We start from the raw sequence: 21,788 nt of genomic DNA, 5'->3' as shown, positions 1-21,788 counted from the left end.
ATAGACAGCAGGAAGAGAGGGACACTGGGACTGGGTTGGGCTTTTGAAACCTGAAAGCCCACCCCCAGTGACTCACTTCCTTCAGTAAGGCCACACCTACTTCAACAAGGCCACACCTCCTAAACCTTCTCAAGTTGTGCCAATCCCTTATGACTAAGCATTCAAATAGATCAGCCTGTGCCGGCCTTTCTTACTCTAACCACCACAGTGGAGATATTCTGAGCTCTAACATCAACTTGCTTCCTGTTTGAGGTTATCACATATTGACTGTAGGGTCTAACCATCGACACTGCAGCTTACTTTACTTCACAGCCAGTGGCTGCTATAATTATCATTATCCCAACAGGAGTAAAAGTACTTAGCTGACTAGCCAACCTCCATGGAGTTAAATGACCCCAGGCTATACTGTGAGCCTTAGGTGAAGTCACTGGAATTTTCTTTCTTTCTTTCTTTCTCTCTCTCTCTCTTTCTTCTTTATTTTTTTTTCATTTTACATACCAACCACTGTTCCCTCTCCCCCCCTTTTCCTGTCCCCACCATCTTCCTTCCATCCCACCCCCATTCATTCCTCATGGGGCTAAGGCTTCCCTTGGGTCTTTTTTGTTTGTTTTTTGTTTTGTTTTGTTTGAGACATGGTTTCAATGTGTAGCCCTGGCCAATCTGGAACTTGCTTTGTAGACCAGGCTGGCCTCGAACTCACAGAGATCAGAGCTAGGATTAAAGTCGTGTGCTACCACTGCCTGGCCCACTGGAATTTTCTTCTTTAATTGATAGACACCATAGGTGCTAGGGATTAGAACTCGGGTCCTCGTGGTTGCCTGGCAAGACTTTACAGACTAAACCATCTCCCACCAACCACTATTTTCTAAGGCAGAGCCTTACTGTGTGACTCAGTTAGGGTTACTGTTGCTGTGATTAAACACCACAACCAAAAGCAAATTGTGGAGGAAAGGGTTTATTTGGCTTATACTTTCATATCATAGTCCATCATTGAAGGAAATCAGGGCAGAAATTCAAACAGGGCAGGAACTTGGAAGCAGGAGCTGATGCAGAAGCCATGGAGGGGGGGGGGGCTGCTTACTGGTTTATTCCCCTTAGTTCACACAGCCTGCTTTCTTATAGAACCCAGGACCACCAGCCCAAGAATGGCACCACCCACAATGGACTTGACCCTTCCCCATCAGTCACTAATTAAGAAAATGCCTTATAGACGGATTTCAAGAAGACATCTTCTCAATTGAGACTCCCTCCTTTCAGGTGATCCTAGCTTGTGTCAAGTGGACATAAAACTAGCCAGCACACTTCATATCCTGGAAGTTACTTTGTAGCCTGGAATCTGTGATCTTCTTGTCTTCCTTCAGAATGCTGGGTTCACAGGTGTGAGCCACTCGGCAAGGTCAGCCCTCTTGGAAGATAAGATTTTCCAGGGCATGAGGACAGTGGAATGAATATGAGAGGGCGCTCCGAGGACATGCTGCTGGCCAGTGGTCCCTCTCACTGCCACCATAATCAAGGTATACTGTTTCTGTCCAACAGAAAGGAAGAGAATACTTGTAGAAATAATCCAGGACACAGACATAGTCATTTGGAGTTTTTCCTGTGAATTTAGGAACTGGAGTAGGAATGTCATGGGACCAAAAACTAACTGTAAAGTCAGTTCTGGACAAAGAGCGAACAGAAGTGATAATTAAATAGTCCCTAGAGGGAACTTCTCATGGCCTGTCCAATCAGGTTCCCTGGGAGACATCTTCCAGCCTTGTGAGTTCCTCCTCCATCTGTGATGAAATGTTGAAGGACCCAATTTTGGTCAAGTCTGTAACTGGAAGCTTTTCTGTGTCCCATCCGGCCCCACAACAGCTTATAAAATAAGCACTCAGAGGCTTAATGTTAATTACAAACCAGTCTATGGCTCAGGCTTATTGCTAGCTAGCTCTAACATTTTAAATTAACTCATTTCATGGCTTTACCTGTGTTCTATTACATCTTGCTCCCCACCCCCAGCAGCTCCCAGTATCTCCCCCAACTCCATTTTTCTTCTCCCCATATCTTTGCTTGGATTTCCCGCCTGGCTATAATTTGTCTTGCCATAGGCCAAGGCAGCTTCTTTATTAACCAATGGATAGCGACACAAATTCACAGCACACAGAAAGACCACCCCACAGCACACGTCTTGTGCAAGAAATGAAAGCAGCTGTCATTCACGAATGACTTATTTACTGTATCCTTTGACTAGGCAGTATCTTGAGCATGTGAGACCCCATAGCCCACCTCCACAGTGATACACTTCCTCAAACAAGACCATGCCTATTCCAACAAAGCCACACCTCCTAATAATGCCACTCACTATGTCTTAGTTAAGAGTTTTTATTGCTGTGAAGAGACACCATGACCACAGCAGCTCTTATAAATGAAATCATTTAATTGGGTTGGTTCGCTTACAGTTTCAGAGGTTCAGTCTGTTATCGTCATGGCAGGGAGCATGGTGGCATGCAGGCAGACATGGTGCTGGAGAAGTAGCTGAGAGTCCTACGTCTTGCAGGCAGCAGGAAGTGGATTGAGACACTGGGAGGTATCCTGAGCACAGGAAACCTCGAAGCCTGCCCCCACAGTGACACACTTCCTCCAACAAGGCCATACCTACTCTGACAAAGCCACACCTCCTAATAGTGCCACTCCCTATGAGATTATGGGGGCCAATGACATTCAAGCTACCACAGTGGGCCTGTAAGAGTTTAAGCTTATCATGGATGAGTCAATAACCAGTGATGCAGGCTACCCAGTAGCGGTGAGGTACAGAGGAGTGGAAAATTGAAGGGTTGAGTTTATCATCATGGCTAATTCTCCCCAGTCACCATTCTAGTCAGGGTCTCAGGTACCGTGCAACGGCAGGTGCTTTTAATGTTTTCAGTGACTGCAGTGGGTGCTAATCAGTTTGTGGAGGGTTTTAATTAAATAGTAGTGGAGTCCTAATTAAACTAAAGTACACAAGAAAAAGAAATGAGAAAGAGGATTTTTTTTAAAGGGACAAGAGCTGGGTATGGTGGCACACAGAACCAAGACTGTCCAAAGAAGAAGAGGAGGAGGAAGAGGAAGAGGAGGCACTGATGTTAGGAATAGTGGTGCATGCCTTTAATCCCATCATTAGGAGGCAGAGACAGGCACATCTTTGTGAGCCTGGTCTTCATAGAGAGTTCCAAGAGGCCAGCAAGGGATATATAATGAGACCTTGTCTCAAAAAGAACAAGAACCAAAAAAAAAAAAAAAAAAAAAAAGGAGAAAGAGGAGGAGAAGCGGAGGAGGAAGATGATGACGAGGAGGAAGATGATGACGAGGAGGAAGACAAGTGGACACAGACAGGCAAGAATAAGAAACAGTAGTAAGGAGAAATGAAGAGGTACCAGAAAAGATTTTTTTTATGGTTAAGTGTAATAGTCACCAGTGATGGCTTTAGATGCCTTATGTTCTTATTCTGGCTCCTGGAACTTCATGACCCACAGAAAGATTGGCTGTGGTAAGCAGTCATAAAGGCAAAGCCGTTGTGGTGGCTATTCTTGGTTTTCAAGCTGACTATATCTGGAATTAACTAAAACCCAAGTGACTGGGTACACCTGTGAAGAATCTTTCTTAATTAAATCATTTGAAGTGGGAAGAGCCACTTCTAATCTGGATCTTTGAGGTAGGAAGATCCACTGTAAATTTGGGCCACACCTTCTGCAGGCAGCCTATATAAAGGATGTGGAAGAAGCGGGCTTGCTTTCTGCCTGCTTGCTCTCACTCTTACTAACAAGTCCATTCCTTCACTGGCATTAGACCCTACTTAAAGAAGGGATTCTGGCATTGTACTGAACCGACTGAGACATCTACTAAACTAGCTGGACCACAGCCTGTAAGCTACTCTAATAAATCTTTCTTTCTCTCTCTCTCTCTCTCTCTCTCTCTCTCTCTCTCTCTCTCTCTCTCTCTCTCTCTCTCTCTCTGTGTGTGTGTGTGCTGATTCATCCTATCAGTTCTGTTCTTCTAGAGAAGCCTGACTAATACAGCTGCCATTTGAACTGGTGGCAGCAAGTGACCCATGATGCTGAATTATGTCTTCTCCCTCAGGCTTACTATTCTTATCGTGTCTCTAAATTCATAGGTCATAATACCATGTTTTGAAGATCAGACTCCTGGGAAAACTTGAGACATAATGAATCCAAACCCTTGGGCATCTTGGATTCTTGATTTCTTTCTTTTCCTGGTGATGTTTCATGAATGGGGTCATTTCATTTCTTTTTTTTTTTTTCTTGGTTTTTCAAGACAGGGTTTCTCTGCGTAGCTTTGCGCCTTTCCTGGAGCTCACTTGGTAGCCCAGGCTGGCCTCGAACTCACAGAAATCCGCCTGGCTCTGCCTCCCGAGTGCTGGGGTTAAAGGCGTGCGTCACCACCGCCCGGCTCATTTCTTTTTTTTTTTAATGAAAAATATTAAGTTGTCCAGAGACTGCTGGACTCAGCAGTATTTCACTGCCCTTAACTGCTTTTCTCGTGACTCAGTTTCTCTCTTTGAAGGGGCGCTCTTTCTCTGTGGCTCTGATATACCACTGCTTCTGTAGCTATAAAGCAGGGACTGAGAGGGGTACTCTCCTGCTCTGTAGTCAACAGATACTCAGTACAGTTCTGAGACCTCAGCACACAGCCTCCAGGAACCAGGGTGGAATAAACAGCTGAGAGGGGACCAGGAAGCCGTGGAGGGATTGGGAAAGTGCGGGGTGGGGCGTGGTGGTGGGGTGTCCAAACCATGTCTGAGCAATAGAAATGCAGTCAGTTATAATCTAATCCACGGCCCCGGCCCCAAGAAGCATGAGTTTGAAGTCATTAGCGCTTTCACTGGGGAGCAACTATTTATGTTGTGTGTGAACTAGGACAGCAGCTCTTTTCCCAGAGTTGGGAAAGAGTTCCTGAGCTCTGGGAAGGACCATCGTGGAACGGTGGAGGAACTCTTCTGTAACTCATCTAAAAGCACGTCTTCCAACCCTCGACCTCACTGCAAGCCAAGGCCTGAGGACACCAACCTTCTTCAACCTTGCATAGAAACAACTCCTCGGCTGCATCCTCTGGGAGCCACCGAGTGGGGTCGAGGAGGAAGGGAAGAGGTGGGGAAGGAAGGGGCGGAGCCGCCTCTGACACACCCATTAGCCACGTCCAGTGGCCAGGAGCCTCCGGAGCCCTGTGCGCACGCGCAGACCTGGCCCCCTCCTCCTCTCGACTCCCCGCTCCCGCTCCTCTTCCCTCCCTCGCGTAGTGTTTGGCGTTACCATGGAGTCTGGAGAGGCCCGCGGATGCTGTTTGTTGCCAGGGTAACCCGAGCGGCAGAAGGCAACCGTGGCGGCGGCTGCAGGGCTGCGATGGTGACCAACCCGGTGCACGGCCTGCCCTTTCTCCCGGGCTCGTCCTTTACGGACTCCACGGTGAGGGCCGGTCCGAAGGGTTCTCCACTCGGCGCGCCTCTGCTCTCCTCCATCGCTCAGACTCCACCGCCCTCCTCTGCAGCCTCTGCGGGCTTTGCTCGGCCTCTTGGTAGTCCACACACCTTCTGGGTCCCCACTGCGACCCTGTTCTTACTTTCCAGCCTCACCTACCTGCCTTCTGGCCCGATTACCCCAGGCTGTCCCCACGCCTCTCCCCAGATGCATTCTTACCCTACTCAGCGCCTCTTTGCCTTCATCCTCTCCTACCTCCTCTCCCTAGCAACCTCATTCTCAAGCTCTTCTGAATCCTCACGATCGTTGCCTTTCAGCCCCCTTTCCTGTGTGTACACTCACCCTTTTTATGCACTCCTTTTCAATGAGTCTTTCCCCCAGTCTCTTGAGCTTCTGAGTTACGGGTCACTTTTCTCTCCAGCTTCAGCCTTCTCTAGAACTCAATCCCTCCCCAGCTCATCTTGGTTTTCCTTGTAGTTTCTCTTTAAAGAGTGCCGATCTTCCTCCTTTCTGCTTTGTATTTCTCCCATCTCACTTTCCTCCACCGCATGGACCACTTGGTGTGTTCTCTTTCCGTAGCCTGTGTTTTACATTCTTAATATTATGTGTGTGTGTATGTATGTATGTATGTATGTATATATATATATATATATATATATATATATATATATATATATATATATATGATTCCTTTTCAGACTGTGTGTGTTGGGGTGGGGATGGGGTTGTTTGTTGTATCTTGTATGCAGTCCAGACTGGCCTTGAACTTGACAACTACCTACCTCAACCTCCAGCAATGCTCCGTTAAAGGCATGTCAGATTGTATCTTACTCCTCCTCCCCGACCCCTGGCTGTTTTTATTCACTGTCTAGATGAAATTAAATAAAAACAAGTCCAGTGTAGTGGTGCACATCCTGGATCACAGCTTTTGGGAAGCTAAGGCATAAGAATGGTCAATTTGAGTGTAGCCTGGGCTACATAGCCAGTTCCTGTCTCCAAACAACAAATCCAAATCAGACAGAACAAGAACGGCATGAAAAGAAAGCGTAAACCAGGCTGGGAAGGTGACTCAGAGGATGAAGCACTTGCTGCCCGCATGTGAGCAGTGGAGTTTGGGTCACTAGAACCCATGAGAACCCAAGCTAACTGGTTAGCTAGACTGGCCCTTATCTGGCACAGCCTCCCCATGTAAACGTCGGCCTATCCCATGTATGCCCACATACATACAAACAGGCATGTGCACACCACACACACACATGCTCAGAAAAAAAAAAAAAAACATGCCACCACCACCAACACAATAAAAATACCTCAGATCAAAGCCCAGCTGCAATGGTAGTCTGGGTTCATGGTTTCCTCTTGACATAGTTTAGCTATTTGTTTATTCATTTATTTTGAGACAGGGTCTCTTGTAGGCCAGGTTGGCTTCAAACTTACTATATAGCTTGGGGTGAACTTGAACTTATCCTCTGGGCTCCTGAGTGCTACGATTACAGTCAGGTCACCAAAGCCAGAGCAGTACCCTCAACCCTAGCTCTTAAATGCACTCAGCATTTGTCCTAATTCTAACAGAGTCACACACATGTTCTGGAGAATTAACATTGAGATTCAGTAGGGTGATGAACATAGGTGAGCCAGTAGTGGTTTAGATTTGTATAGTTTAATCATTCAGACCCTTAAATTTCACAGTTCTGAAGGAAAATTATTTAGTCTACTTGTCTTCTAGGCGACATCAATTTCAATTGCAAGTGTAGAGAGACTTTGGATTCTGACCCTTTTCTACTCTTGCATTAAGATATAACATGGCCATTTATTTTAAAGATACAAACTCCCTAAGTGTGTTTCTCTGTTGTTTGTTTGTCTGAGACATGGTCTCTCTGCTTTTTAGCCCGGCTGGCCTGAAGTTCACTATGTATCCTAAGCTGCCCTCAAACTGGAAATGGCCTCCAGCCACAGCTTCTCAAGTGCTGGGCTTAAAAGTGTGAGCCACTGTGCTTGGCTAGCACCATAGATTTTCTGTTTCAATGAGCTTTTTTTATTTTATATCATTTAAACGTTGTCGACATTTTCCTATGCTGTACAGAATCAGCTTACACATTCGGTGTGGGTGAGTGTGGGTTACCCACAAGGCAGAGTTGAGTTGATTTGGGAGATTGCAGAGGTGTGGATAGAAATGCCAGACTTTAAATATTTATATGGGAAGATGAACTGCCTTGGACATACTTCACATGAAGTATACTGAGTGACTAATTATCCGTACTTGAAATTTTAAAAAGTGTGGCCACCGCGTCCTCATCAGTGCAGGCATGTTGTAACTCCAGAGAAAACGTGGCCAGAAGGTGAACCCTAATAAATAAGAAGGGTGGGAGGCCTGAGGGGTGCCTTGCCTGGGGTGCCCCATGATATAGTTGACTGATGCTAGAGACATCTTCTAACCACAAAGAAAATGAACTTAAGTTATTGATGTTTTATTTCATAATTTGTGGGGGAGGAGTTGCCCTAGAACGTGTGTAGAAGTCATAAGACAATGTCTGGGAGTTTTCTCCTTTAACCATGTGGGTTCCACGGGTCATATTCAGGTGGTCAGTCTTGGTGGAAAGTAGTCCTTACCTACCAAGCCACCTCTCAGCCCTCTTCCCCTCTTTTGGTGCTGAGAATCGAGCCTCGGTCTTTGAACATGCTAAGCACACCGTCACCAAGCTACACCCTCAGCCTCTAGTGACATTGCCTGTCTTTAGGGGTTGCAAAGAGGAACTTGACGCCATGCACATTGCCCAGCTCAGTACATCTTATTCTATGTCAGTGTGTTATGAATCCAGGGAAGCTCCTGCCAACTGACTTGGAACCCAGAACACAGGACCCTTAAAGAAAGGTCTGTGTTCCATAAACCTTTTAGCAGAAGTCCGTGCTGCTCTTCCTTTGATGGTAGTACAGACCTTGAAAGATAGTAGGCTGGACTTGGAAGAAATCTTTTTATTTTTAATAAAAATAAAATGTATGATTATTTATAAATCATAGATGCATAGTACATAACTATATTACATATGTAATTAAAAAATATCCCCACAAAGAACACAAAAACCTTGTCGGGCGGTGGTGGCGCACGCCTTTAATCCCAGCACTCGGGAGGCAGAGCCAGGCGGATCTCTGTGAGTTCGAGGCCAGCCTGGGCTACCAAGTGAGCTCCAGGAAAGGCGCAAAGCTACGCAGAGAAACCCTGGCTCAAAAAACCAAAAAAAAAAAAAAGAACACAAAACCCACTGAATTAATATAACTTAAATTTCACTGTCCCTTTATTTAAATTAATTAATCTTTTACATTTCCAATGACAAGCAAATGTATATTCATTGCAGAAAATGAACAAAATCCAGAAATCCAGAATACAAAATGTTTACCAAATCCAGTTTGCATGCTTATAATTTTACATGATGCTCTTTTTTGTTTTAATAAATTGTAAGTACTTCACCAGGCTGATGCATAGTATTTAAAACCATTTTAATCCCTCCATCGTAATCGTGTGAGTGAAATTCCCATCATTTCCTTTTTTCTTTATGTTTGTTGTTTACATGATTTCCAACATTTAAGCATCATATATACACACATATTTGCCATCATTATGATCAGCTTCAAGCAGATCACTCTTTCCCGTAATTTTGGGATGTATCTTTAAAAATCAGTACATAAGGGCAGGATTACCGGATGTTTCCAAATATGCTGGCAAGCCGCTTTCCAAAGACTTATATGAATGTGTCAGTATAGTAAGGAGGGCTGTTGCTGGAGGTAAAATTAAAATTCAGAAAACCAGATCCTCTAAGGCTATTGTTCATGACCACCAAGAGAAGAAGGAAAACAAGATCAGAAAAAATAAAGATAAAAATAAAAAAGAGTATAGATGAAATGGTGTGGTAGAGGTAAAAAAAAAAAAGCCAGACATCACAGAGCAGGGTTGTTTTCTTTTTGCCTTGGGTAGCTTCTACTTCCTTCCTTTCTCCCGACCAAGTGTTCCGGTTTAAATGCCATTTTAGGGGGGGAGGGACTGGGAGGAAAGAGGGAGGGGAAACTGAGGCTGGGATAGAAAATAAATAAATAAGTTTTTTTTTTTTTAAAAAAAAAAACTTTTAATGCAGTGAAACGTTTTGATGTACATTTTATGGTGCTGAAAAGCAAACATTTGGAGCTGGAGAGATTGCTCAGCCTTTAAGAGCAAGAACTGTTCTTACAGAGGACCCGGGTTCAATTCTCAGCACCGACATCAGGTGGCTCATAGCCATCTTGGTCCAGGGAATCGGAGGGCATTTACACTCACATGCACACATCTACACACCTACACATAATTTTAAAATGTATTTTTAAAGCAAAAGTTTTGAGCTGTGATAATTTAGGAAGTTAGTTGTTTTACTTTAAAGGTTTGTTTGAGGTTATTAATGGCATAAATCTTTCCTACAGAAAACAGCATTCCACAGAAGCCAGACGCTCGGCTACAGGAATGGCTATGCAGTTACCCGACGTCCGACCGTGGGCATAGGCGGAGACCGGCTCCACTACAACCAGCTCTCTCAGGCTGAGCTGGATGAGTTGGCCAACAAAGCACCCGTCTTAACCTATGGGCCACCCAGGCCGCCCCCTCCTGCGGAGTTTGTTCCTGCTCATGTGGCCTTTGACAAAAAGGTATCTGTCGTCTGGGATTTCAGGGTACCCCTTGACTTCAGATGTCTAAGACTTGACCACTTGCAGAAACGTTATCAGTAAACTACAGAATTCCTTGAGTACTCTGAGAGAAAATTGTTCAGATGCCTCAACCCTTAGTCACAGACAGCGAGTGGAACTGGGCCTTGGAAAAGGCCTTCTCTGGGCAGGAAGCAGATTACAGAAAATAATTCCCTGTAGACTTCCCCAGAATATTTTCCAAATACAGTTAAAAGTCGCCTGAATTCCAAATCCCGCATTCATGCTGCACGATGTGCGTTTGCTCTGTGTCCTACCTATCCTGCAACAGTGAGTCCTAAGCCTCTATGGAGTCAATACAGCAGGAAAACGTCTCCATCTGTTTGTCGGTTATGGTTTTTTTTTTTTTTTACAAGATTTCATTCATTCATTCATCCACCCTTTCATCATTGGCGCTATTTCTATTTCAAACACACTAGTGACTGTTTTTCTCTAGTAAAGTTCATATTATTACAAAACAACAAAACCCCTTCTGCCTATGACTCCTTTAAGAAGATAATGTTATCCAGTCCTTGAGTCCCAGACTCTTTCTCAAAGACAACAGTGGTACCCTCCCTGTTCTCTGAGTTTGGACAGGCGTCCACGGCCCTGTTCCATCTCTCTCTCTGACTCCTCCCTTCCTTCCCAGGCTCTGCTTTGCCTGTACATATGATTATTCACTCTCATAGTTTCCCACTCCTGTCTGTCAGGTGGCTCTTTTTCTGTTTTCCCTGACTCCTTGGTGCAAGTGTTTGCAAGTTTCTGTGCTCATTCTTGAATGTCCCTTCTTAGGAGATCTCGCCCACTTTTGTGACTCCAACTGTCTCCTCAGTGCAGACAACTGTCAGTATTTCTTTTCAGCTCTGACCTCACTGAAGTCCAGACCTTAGCCACAGGCCGCTCCAGAGAGTAGGAAATCCTCATGTGGGTGAGCTGTTCTTTGCACCTAGCTTCTACATTTTTTTTTTTTTTTGACTCCCACCATTACCCAGCCCCGAGAACCACTAGATCTGCTCTCTCAGTTTGGATTCTGAGCATTCATTCTTGACATTTTCTCCCCACATTCAATGAGATGCCAAGCCAAGTATTTCTCTTTTGTTTCCTTTATCATTTTCAAAGTTCAAATAAGCAACATGATCTCTACAAGCTCAGGAGGTTTGAACACACTACTAGGAGCCAAGGCCACTGTAAAATTCAGTGAAAAGATATTTTTAAGCAGAGTATCTAAATATTATTTTCCCTTCCTTTCTACATGTTATCACACTCTCATCCTGCTTAGCACAGCTGATGTTATCCTAACCACCCGTTAAGAACTTTCTGTGTTAACATTATTATCAGTTGCTTCCTTATAGGGGCCTAGAACTCTTTATTCTTAATAAGAGAAGAGGCAAATGGTTTTTAAAATGGACAGTCAGTGGGCTGGAGAGAGAGTTCAGTGGTTAGGAGCACTGGCTGCTCTTGCAGAGAATATGAGTTCAATTCAGCACTCACATGGTGGCTCACAACCAAACCACCTACAGTTCCAGAGGGACCGTGATGCCCTCTTCTGTCCTCCACAGGTACCTGCACATGCGCGCGCGCGCGCGCGCGCACACACACACACACACACACACACACACACACACACTTACACACATAAATAAATAAAATAAAGTTTAAAATAAGAATCTGAAGGTAATAAAATTACTATAAAGCAAGAACTAAGGTGTGTGCATTATTTAGCCTTTCTAAATTTTTATGAAACTTTCCTATAATAACAGTTCATTTGTAGATGTGCCAAGATAGGAGACTAGGATTAGTCTACACTGATCATATGCTAGGGGCTAAAAAGTATATTCTTAAGAACTGGAGGGGCTAGAGAGATGGCTCAGCAGTTAAGAACACGTGTTGCTCTTGCAGAAGACCTAGGTTTGATTCCCAGGACCCATATTGTGGCTCACAGCTATCTGTAACCCGAGTGCCAGGTGACTCAGCAGACACACAAATAAAACATTCATAGAGTAAGTGAATCTAAAATTAAATGAATTTGCTATCTCTTGTATTTTTTTAAAGTAGCAAATTATAAATTATAAATTATAAATTCCTACTTGTATGGCCTTTCTAACACAAGTCCAAGTATCAGCTCCCATTCGGAGTCCAAGGTCCTGTTGTTACACACATGCCATCGTTCCAGGTTAGAGAGCGGGTGGTTGAGGAAGATGGCTATGGCCCCAGTTTCAGTCTTGGTCCTCATCTCTCCGCTCACTCTTTTGACAAGTGTCCTTGTGTCCTTATGAACTTTAGGTGTCCCCTGCACGTATGCATGTGTCGCTGCCTATTGCTACCTCCCCGATACCCAGTCCAGACTAAGCATGTCAAAAATGGAGCTGCTCATTTTATCTTTTCACACCTCTCCCCTCTGATGTGCTCTGCCAACATCTCGTCCACCCTTGCCAACGTGATCGGAACCCTGTCTCGGGGCCAAAACGCTCAAGTCATCCTTGTCTAGTCTTTTATTTTTAAGATTTATTTATTTATTTATTATATATACAGTGTTCTGCCTGCATGTGTCCTTGCAAGCCAGAAGAGGTCACCAGATCTCATTACAGATGATTGTGAGCCACTATGTGGTTGCTGGGAATTGAACTCAGGACCTCTGGAGGAGCAGTCAGTGCTCTTAACCTCTGAGCCATCTCTCCAGCTCCCAAAATTTAACAACCTTTGACAATAACTTTTTTCTTTTCTTTTCTTTTTTCTTCTTTTCTTTTCTTTCTTTCTCTCTTTCTTTCTTTCTCTCTCTCTCTCTCTCTCTCTCTCTCTCTCTTTCTTTCTTTCTTTCTTTCTTTCTTTCTTCCTTTCTTTCTTTTTTTTTTGGTGTTTGAGACAGGGTTTCTCTGTGTAGCTTTGGTGCCTGTCCTGAAACTCACTCTAGCCCAGGCTGGCCTTGAACTCACAGAGATCCGCCTGGCTCTGCCTCCCGGGTGCTGGGATTAAAGGTGTGCGTCACCATTGCCTGGCTTGTCTACTCTTTAATACCAATTCCATTCCCCTAATTCAGCCCAGTGTCTTAAATTAATCCTACAGCATCAGCTTGTGCTATCACGTAAATTAAAATGTTCAAATTTCACCTTGCCATGCACATTGTGAAGGCCGTCTTCTCCCTGTATTTACCTTTCTATAGGGTTACAGCTGTGCCGCTAACACTGTATTTTCCTCAGTACCTCATCTGGTTTCCACTGCCCCACACCCCCATACCCACCATCCGTCCAGTCAGGCTCCTGCTGCTGTTGCATTGTGGACACACACTTCTTATTGCAGACCTCTTCTTCAGAAGGGCTGGCACTAGGCCTCCACGCTATGCCCATCACTCCCGAGTTCCCTTCCCCTGCCTTCTGTCACCATTGCATGGAATCCTGCCCTTTTCCTCTCAGCTTCATCTAAAACTTTCTCATCCCTCCCATTTAACACTTGTCAGTTTGAAGTACTACTGGACCACTTTTCCCATACTGGTTCCTCCTCTGAATCACCATAGCCTCCATCATCTAGGAGGTGACGGAGTGTGTGAAGACCGCAAGGGCCCAGTAGAGTTTTGGTCCCAGCTCCGGCTCATGGATGGCCAGGAAAAGCCACTTCACCAGTCTGGATTCTAAGTTTCTTCTTTTGTAGAAGTAGTGACATGGAACCAGCTGATGAATTCTGGCTTTAATGTTACATATATTTATAAATCTGTGGTTCAAAATCACCCTATTTCCTCTGCATTACTAGAGTGGTGTTCTCCTTTAGAATTTTTTTTTTTTGCATTTAATTCAAATTATTACTTGAAAATTGTTCTTTTCCTCTATTCTTTTTCTTCAAATACATCACTGAACGTGTCCCTTTCATCTTTCTCTTTGGAATTTTAAGGACTTCTCTCCTTTATATTCTTAGTTTTATTAAGCAGTAGCCGGTTATTTTTGGTTTTTACCTTGATTTTCTACTTTTTAAAAACCTGTACTTTTATGTTCTCATTGATTAAGACACATACGTGTCTTGATTTAAGGATCTTATTTTCCTCCATTCTCCCTTACTTAAGTAGAGGTTTGGGTAAACTCTTTTGACTACCTAGAACATAATTCTAATGCCTCGTCTCTCTGAACAGAAACACTAAATAAAATAAAGTAGCAGAAATGGAAAGTAATCCCACAATACGTATGTTTTAATGTATTTTTGAACGTATACTCAATAAGCCATTCTGACTTCACACTGAATGAACACTCCTCGGAGGACTGAGCTTTGGTCTATGTATCATGCCCATGCTTCTGAACACAGTGAGGGTACTTTTTCAGATGCTGCCCAAGGAGTCTACGGCGGGTTGGTGTTCAACTTTTCCTGTAATGTTCTCTTTTAAGGACAGTAGTTTGTGTTTCTCGGATGATAATTAAAACCCTTCTCTTGTGCGTTACAGGTGCTGAAGTTTAGCGCCTACTTCCAAGAAGATGTCCCTATATCAACCGAGGAGCACTATCGAATCCGCCAAGTGAACATTTACTACTATCTAGAAGATGACAGCATGTCCGTCGTAGAGCCGGTTGTGGAGAACTCTGGGATCCCACAAGGCAAGCTAATCAAACGCCAGCGGCTAGCCAAGAACGACGTGGGAGACCATTACCATTGGAAAGACCTCAATCGGGGAATCAACATCACAATTTATGGCAAGACTTTTCGAGTTGTTGACTGTGACCAGTTCACACAGGTATAGTATGTTCTTTGTGGGCTGGGATGCCGCAGCAGCATTCTGGCTGGTGGGGTCCGTTTCATCACATCACTAGTGGATGGGGAGGACACTGGTGACTGTGGGTGGGAGTTACTAAGCAGGTTAGTATTCGTGTGAGTGTGCACTTATGCACCTTTCTTTTGTATGGAGTATAAACATCAGGAAACCAATGCCAACTTTGTCTTAGATTTTCAAAAAGTAATTATATACTTATTTTAAGTGAATTAGATCGTGGGGGAACATTATTCCATATTAACCTGGCCCTGGGTGCACTTGCCTCCATAGCAAAAGTAAAACACATGTTTTGTGAAATCAGATGCTTGTCTTCAAACAATGCCAGAATTTTGCTGCTAGGCCCCTAACTTGATTGATGTAAGTTCATATTTAAGATGCCTAGTTATCTTACCATAATGCCTTCCGACTAGCTTAACATATATATAATAAAGAATGCCTCGGGCAGTTATCAGCTATTGTCTGTAGAGGTGGGTCCTTGGAGATAGCCTCTCTAAGACATGCCCAATCTGTCAACAAGTCGTTCCTTCCATCACACTTATTTTCAGAACATTATTTTATGTCATTTAAAATGTTCAGAAGGATGTTGACATTAATTCTGAAATTTTAGGAATTTCTGAAAAGTCAAGGAATTGAATTAAATCCGCCAGAGAAGATGGCTCTTGACCCTTACACTGAACTCCGGAAAGAGCCTGTTTGTAAATTCGTCACCCCATCAGACTTTGACCAGCTGAAGCAATTTCTCACCTTTGACAAGCAAGTAAGCAACGTAATAGAGTATGTTTACTCCTGTTTGAGTGTGGATGTGTGTTTATTGGAAAGATGTTTTGGTATAATTTAACCATTGGCATATAGTGGTTTCCTGTAGGGCGAAAAGTATGTCAATACCTAGATTTCTATTTTTTACTATCTTAAAATTTTACTACATTTTATTAATTAGGGGATGTGTAAATGTATGTTGTATGTGCCATAGCCTACTGGAGAAGGTTAGAGGACTGTTTCTGGGCATTGGTTTTCTCATTCTGTTGTGTGGATCATGGGGATTAAACCAAGGTTGCTGGGCTTGGTAGCAAGTTCCTTTACCTGATGGGCCGTCTAGCAGGCCCTCAGCATTATTATTAGAGATATAAAGGAGCTTGTGGCATTATCTTGTGAATCCCTGTCTATGTTCACATGGTAAAGTAATTCCTGAGCCACATGCATCTATCTGCTTCTCTCTTTCTATTTCAACCCCCCCACCCCATTTCTTTTCTCCTGTCTTAGTCAGGGTTGCTATTGCTGTGATAAACACCATGACCAAAGCAACCTGGGGAGGAAGGGGTTTGTTTAGATTACACTTCCACATCACTGTTCATCATGGAAGGAAGTCAGGGTAGGTACTAAACAGGGCAGGAACCTGGAGGCAGGAACTGATGCAAAGGCCATGGATGGATGCTGTTTATTGGCTTGTTCCTCATGGCTTGCTTAGCCTGTTTTCTTATAGACCCCAGAACCACCAGCCTAAGAGTGGCACTATCCATAACATGGTGGGTCCTCCAGAATCAATCACTGATTAAGAAAATGTCCTATTGGCTTGACTAAGTCCAGATCTTTTAGAGACATTTTCTCAACTGAGGCTCCCTCCTCTCTGATGACTCTAGCTTGTATAAAGTTGACATAAAAACCAGCTGGCACACTAGCCCCCAATTCTGTGAGATTCTGTTAATCTCACAGAATCCTCTAGGCAGGCTTAGATGAATTTGGGGGAAATTTTACAGCTGTTACATGTTCTGATAGTAAATAGCTATTAAAATAAAATAAAGTAGTTAATTAAAATAGTTATGCTCGTTGATTTCCCAGGAACCCCATCTCAAATGCATCTCTGCTGAATACTGCATTAGTGTTAGGGAACAGAATGTTCTGAGTGTTTTCTGACTCTTCCCAGATTTCCACCTGTGAGCTGCAGTGGAGAAGTAGATCTAAATCTTCCTTCACTGATAAAGGGAAAAAATAACAGATTACTTGGAAATTTTTGTCTTAATTTCCTGAAAGCTTGACTTCTTTTTCTTCATAAAGTTCTACCCAGTGTTAGCATAGACTTGGGATTGAGATTTTGTTTATTTTTATTTTTACTTATTTTTTGGCTTGTTTTATTGAGACAGGGTCTCACTATATAGCTTTGGCTGGCTCAGAGCTCTCAATGGGGGAGGGAGTGCTTCAATTTCACCAAAATTCTGTGAATTCTGCCTCCAGAATTCTAGGATTAAGGGTGTGCACCACACCAGACTTTATTTTGTGTTGTATGTTTTGAGACAAGGTCTCACTAAATAGCCCAGGCTGGCCTCAAACTTGCTATATATCCTAGGCTGGGCTTGAACTGGTGTTCTTCCTGCCTCTGCATCCCATGTACTGAGATTACAAGTGGCTTTCTGTTCTGACTTTAAATTAGGAAGATTCTGTCCATCCTATTACTAGTGGATGTGTTTTTATGGTACCAAAAGAAAGATGGGCTCATTATTGAGAATTCTTTCCACACCAGTTCTATATACACAGTTTACCAAATATCTTGGTTACTACACATAAATTACCTTTAGAGGCAACCCTACTATTCTTTTTTATTCAGCTTCTCTATCCAAGACTAATAATATTTGGGCCCAAAGTTAGCTTTCCTGTCTTGGCCCAAACTTAGAAGCCTTGTACTATTCTTTTTGGCTGCTAATACATAGTACATGATTTTGGATATTTTCCTATCTTTGATTTTTTTTTTTTAAATTTACTCTCTGAAAGTGTTTCAGCTGCTATTCATCACTGTCTGATAGACACATGTCATAGTGAAGTTAAGACTCTGTTTTAGAAACTTAAGTCATGACTTTGGACTCCTCAAAGGTTCTTCGATTCTATGCCATCTGGGATGACACGGATAGCTTGTTCGGGGAATGCCGGCACTACATCATTCACTACTACCTCATGGACGATACAGTGGAGATTCGAGAGGTCCATGAACGGAACAACGGACGAGACCCGTTCCCACTCCTCATGAACCGCCAGCACATGCCCAAGATTTTGGTGGAGAATGCAAGTAAGTTTCAGTGTGGCCTCTGTTACTTGGCAGGTTTGGGGGGGAGGGGGTCCTAGGGAGTTAGTAGTCAGTGCGGTCACTCTTTTGTACTTGGCTCTGTCAGAGCTTTCTTAGGTTTGAACAATTTTTTTTTTTTTTTTTTCTACAACTTTCCTGTCTAATTTGCCTCTTGGTCCAGGCATGCCTCCTGGACACTCTAGAAGTAGTGACTTAACAGATGAAAGCAAAGCAAAGCAAAACAAAACAAAACATATAACAGGTGATTCATTTAAAGACAGGTAGAGCAAGGCTTCTCAATGGAACCCATTTAGTGTCAGACTTGCTTGTTTGTCTCCGTGGTACTGGGGATTAAGCCCAGGGTCTGGTGCATGCCAGCAAAGCATTTTGCCACTCCGCTATAGCCCCAGCCCTCTTTGTATTTTTTATTTTGAGACAGAGCCTCACTAAATGTCCAAAGCTGGTCTTCACCTCACTCTGCAGCCCAGCCTGGCCTTGTTCTTTCACCCCTGCCTCAGCCTCCTGGTTAACTGGGACTGCAGGCCGATACCCTAATGCCTATGCAGCACCGATTATACAATGTATTTCATCATATGCTTCCGGCCTTTGAGTCTTGGGTCAACTACTTTTTTTTTTTAAGGCAATGTCTCACTAGATAACCTTGACTGGCATGGATCTTACTGGGATTAAAGATGTGTGCCACCTTGCCCAGATTTATATCTTGATTTCCATATAGAAATTGGAAACAGTAAACAAGATTTATACAAAAAGCAAATGGTTAGGTCTTAAGAAGCATTATTAGGCAGTGTAAAAACAGAGATTAAAATTAGATTCTATAACAACATTTGCATAAAGTAAAATTCACTCTTAGTATCCATAGTTGATATTCATTTAAAAAGCTGCATATTTGTGATTTAGGAGTCTGGGGCTGGTTCCACTGTGATGATTCTGCCCAGGTATAGGCAAAGAACTTTTGAGCTTGGACATAGGGTAGGATGTGTGGCTGAAGTGTCTAGACCTATCTTTACCCTGGGTAGAGATGTGGGGAGATGGACAACCATTTTTGCATGCTCTCTGTTCATGCTGATCTCAAATAAGCAATCAAGGTATGCCAGAGAAATAGAAAACCAGGAACAAACCAACCCTTAACTGAGAGAGGAGAGAGAGAGAGAGAGAGAGAGAGAGAGAGAGAGAGAGAGAGAGAGAGAGAGAGAGAGAGAAGAGCAAAACTAAATGAAATGGATAAAAAGAAAAAACACAAAGGATCATTAAAATAGTTTGTTCTCCAAAAAGACGAAGAAAGTTGACTGTCTCGTGGCTGGACTAAGGAGAGAGAGAAGACTCAAAATCAGCGATAAGAAGGGAGAAATTACACTAGATACCACAGCAGGATAAAGCTCACTACAGGCTAGATAGATGGCTCAGCAGTTGAGGGTGCACACTGCTTGTGCAGAGGACCTGGGCTAAGTTCTCAGTGCCTATGCAGAGTGACTCACAACTGTAATTCCAGTTCCAGGACCCAACACCTCTGCTCTCCACAGACACACATACATGCATGTAATCAGAAAGAAAATAAATATTGTTTAAAGCTCATTAGAGATCATTATGAGCTCCTATACACCAAAACTTGGGTAACCTAGAAGAGATGGACAGATTCCTAGACAATGCAAGTTTTCTAAGACAGGATCAGCATAAGAATTTTTTTTTTTAATGAACAGACCAAAACAAGCCCCAAGACTGAATTAGTAGTATAAAGTCCTTCATTAAAACCACAGGACTATCTCAGTAGTTGCAGAAAATGCATTGTATAAGATTCAATAGCTTTTCATAATAAAATCACTGAGCAAATTCTATTTAGACAGAATGTGCTTCAATGCAATATGGATTATGTATGATAAACCTGGCATTATTCTGAAGGAGGAAGAGCTACATTTTTTTCTCTAAGATGGGAAACAAGGCATGGCTACTCACTTTTACCAGTTACAAAAGTTAACTCAAAAGAGAGTAATGATGTGAGCGCAAGACCTGAAACAAACAGGAGACAATGGTTTAAGACAGGAAAGGGCAAGAATTTGTTTTACAAGATCCCAGAAGCCTAGGAAACAAAACCAAATTATACCAATGGGATTATGGGGTTAAAAAGCTTCTGTGCTACAAAGGAAACACAGAAAGTTTGGGGAGACAACATATAGGATGGCGAAAGAATATCTGCAAACTAGACTTCTGCAGGGGATTAGTATCCAAAATACCTGCAGAACTAAAGCGAAAATACTCGATAGCAAAAACAGACAGACAGATGGACAAACAACATGTGACCCAATTAAGAATAGAAAATCAACCTGAATGAATAGTTACATCTTTAAAAACAAGGCATACAGGACTGACAGGATGGCTCTGCAGGTAAAGGTGCTTGTCACTAGGCCTGACAGCTAGAATCTAGTCCCTGATGGAGGCATACATGGTAAAAGGAGCGAGTTGACTCCCCAGAGTTATCTTCTGACCTCTACGTGTTTGCCATGGTACGCACTCCCTCCAATAAATAAATAAAAACATGCAAAATTTTTTTGAAAAAGACACTTGGCCAACAGATGAATGTAGCCTCAGTAGTTAGCAGTGCACTTTGTATACAGATAGACCTAATAATTGTTGGATGTGTGGGAAATTGGGTGGCGAATTAGAACCCAGTGACTTTGGTCCCTTCCAGAGCTAACTCTCTTACATGTCTCATATGACCAAGTAGTAATTCTGTGGATCTTGGAGGCTTTTGATGATAGTGCTAGCTGAATGTAGAAGAGAGATTTCATGAAAAATATCTGTCATACTATTTGTGTATTTTGCAAAGATTGACATATACAGCCTTATATTCCTTTGACAAATCAGTGGGTACTCAACCCTGAACCAGAGCCAGCCATCAAGGATACCCAGCTCTTACGTTCAGCTTTCTTCTTCTGTTCTTTCCTTTGTCCCGCTAACCCCATCTCCTATTAGAGAACTTCCCTCAGTGTGTGCTGGAAATCTCCGATCAAGAGGTGCTGGAGTGGTACACTGCCAAGGACTTCATCGTGGGAAAGTCCCTCACCATCCTCGGGAGGACTTTCTTCATTTACGACTGTGATCAGTTCACCCGACAGTACTACAAAGACAAGTTTGGAATGCCCGATTTACCACGCATCGATGTGACCAAGCATGAGCCACCTCCTGTAAAACAGGTAATGGAACAGAAGTCCGAGTGCACTAAGAAAACGATGTGGAAAATGGAGGAAAGAACTCAATAAAAAAAGAGTGAGTTCTCTATGATAGAGGCTCACAAAAGAGGAAGTACAAAGAGCCCATCACCGTACGAAAACACCCGCAGTCTAGTTATAATCAAAGATACAGAGCAACAATAATGAGGTTTTATAGTCTGCTCAGTTTTAAAGATTTTTAGTGCCTAGTGTTTGTCTCTTTGAAAATGCAATTCTTGTAGACTGTTGAGAGGAAAGACAGGTAGAATCACCTTTCTGAAGTGCTGTTTAATTCTTTAGAACATTGTTTATCTTTGGTCTACAAAATACACCTTGAGGACTATAAAGGAATACATGTTTTGTGCAGGATGAAGAATGAGGTTGACAAAATACATCTATCCATACTAGTAGAAAATTGTAAGGCCCATAAAAGATAAAGTAAGTCCATGCATATTAACATGGAAAATGTCCATAGAGTATTTTAAGTGAATAAGTATCTACATTTCTGTACATAACCTCTGTTTATAAAGGCTGAGAAACAGCTGTTGGAAACAGCTGCCATAGCATTTGTGGGCACTGGTTTCTCTTTGTGGGAATGGGAAGGT

At 43.0% G+C, this 21,788-nt stretch overlaps 1 protein-coding gene across 2 annotated transcripts in view; it reads left to right on the top strand.

Annotated features, from left to right (window-relative positions):
* The first annotated feature begins 5,222 nt into the window (after positions 1-5,222).
* Positions 5,223-21,788, top strand: part of Efhc1 (EF-hand domain containing 1) — a 35,518-nt gene continuing 18,952 nt past the window's right edge. Inside the window, exons 1-6 of one of the 2 annotated variants that reach the window (XM_037199805.1) lie at positions 5,223-5,444; positions 9,903-10,124; positions 14,584-14,871; positions 15,515-15,664; positions 17,770-17,962; positions 20,948-21,168. In XM_037199805.1, coding sequence (XP_037055700.1) covers positions 5,316-5,444; positions 9,903-10,124; positions 14,584-14,871; positions 15,515-15,664; positions 17,770-17,962; positions 20,948-21,168 — 1,203 coding nt within the window. In that variant the 5' untranslated portion in view covers positions 5,223-5,315. The remainder of the gene's footprint in view (positions 5,445-9,902; positions 10,125-14,583; positions 14,872-15,514; positions 15,665-17,769; positions 17,963-20,947; positions 21,169-21,788) is intronic. The other variant, XM_028868074.2, reaches the window with a different exon arrangement.

This window comes from Peromyscus leucopus, chromosome 16_21 (assembly GCF_004664715.2).
Source record: "Peromyscus leucopus breed LL Stock chromosome 16_21, UCI_PerLeu_2.1, whole genome shotgun sequence".
Classification (NCBI taxonomy): Eukaryota; Metazoa; Chordata; class Mammalia; order Rodentia; family Cricetidae; genus Peromyscus; species Peromyscus leucopus.
This window is presented reverse-complemented; position numbering and strand designations above follow the sequence as displayed.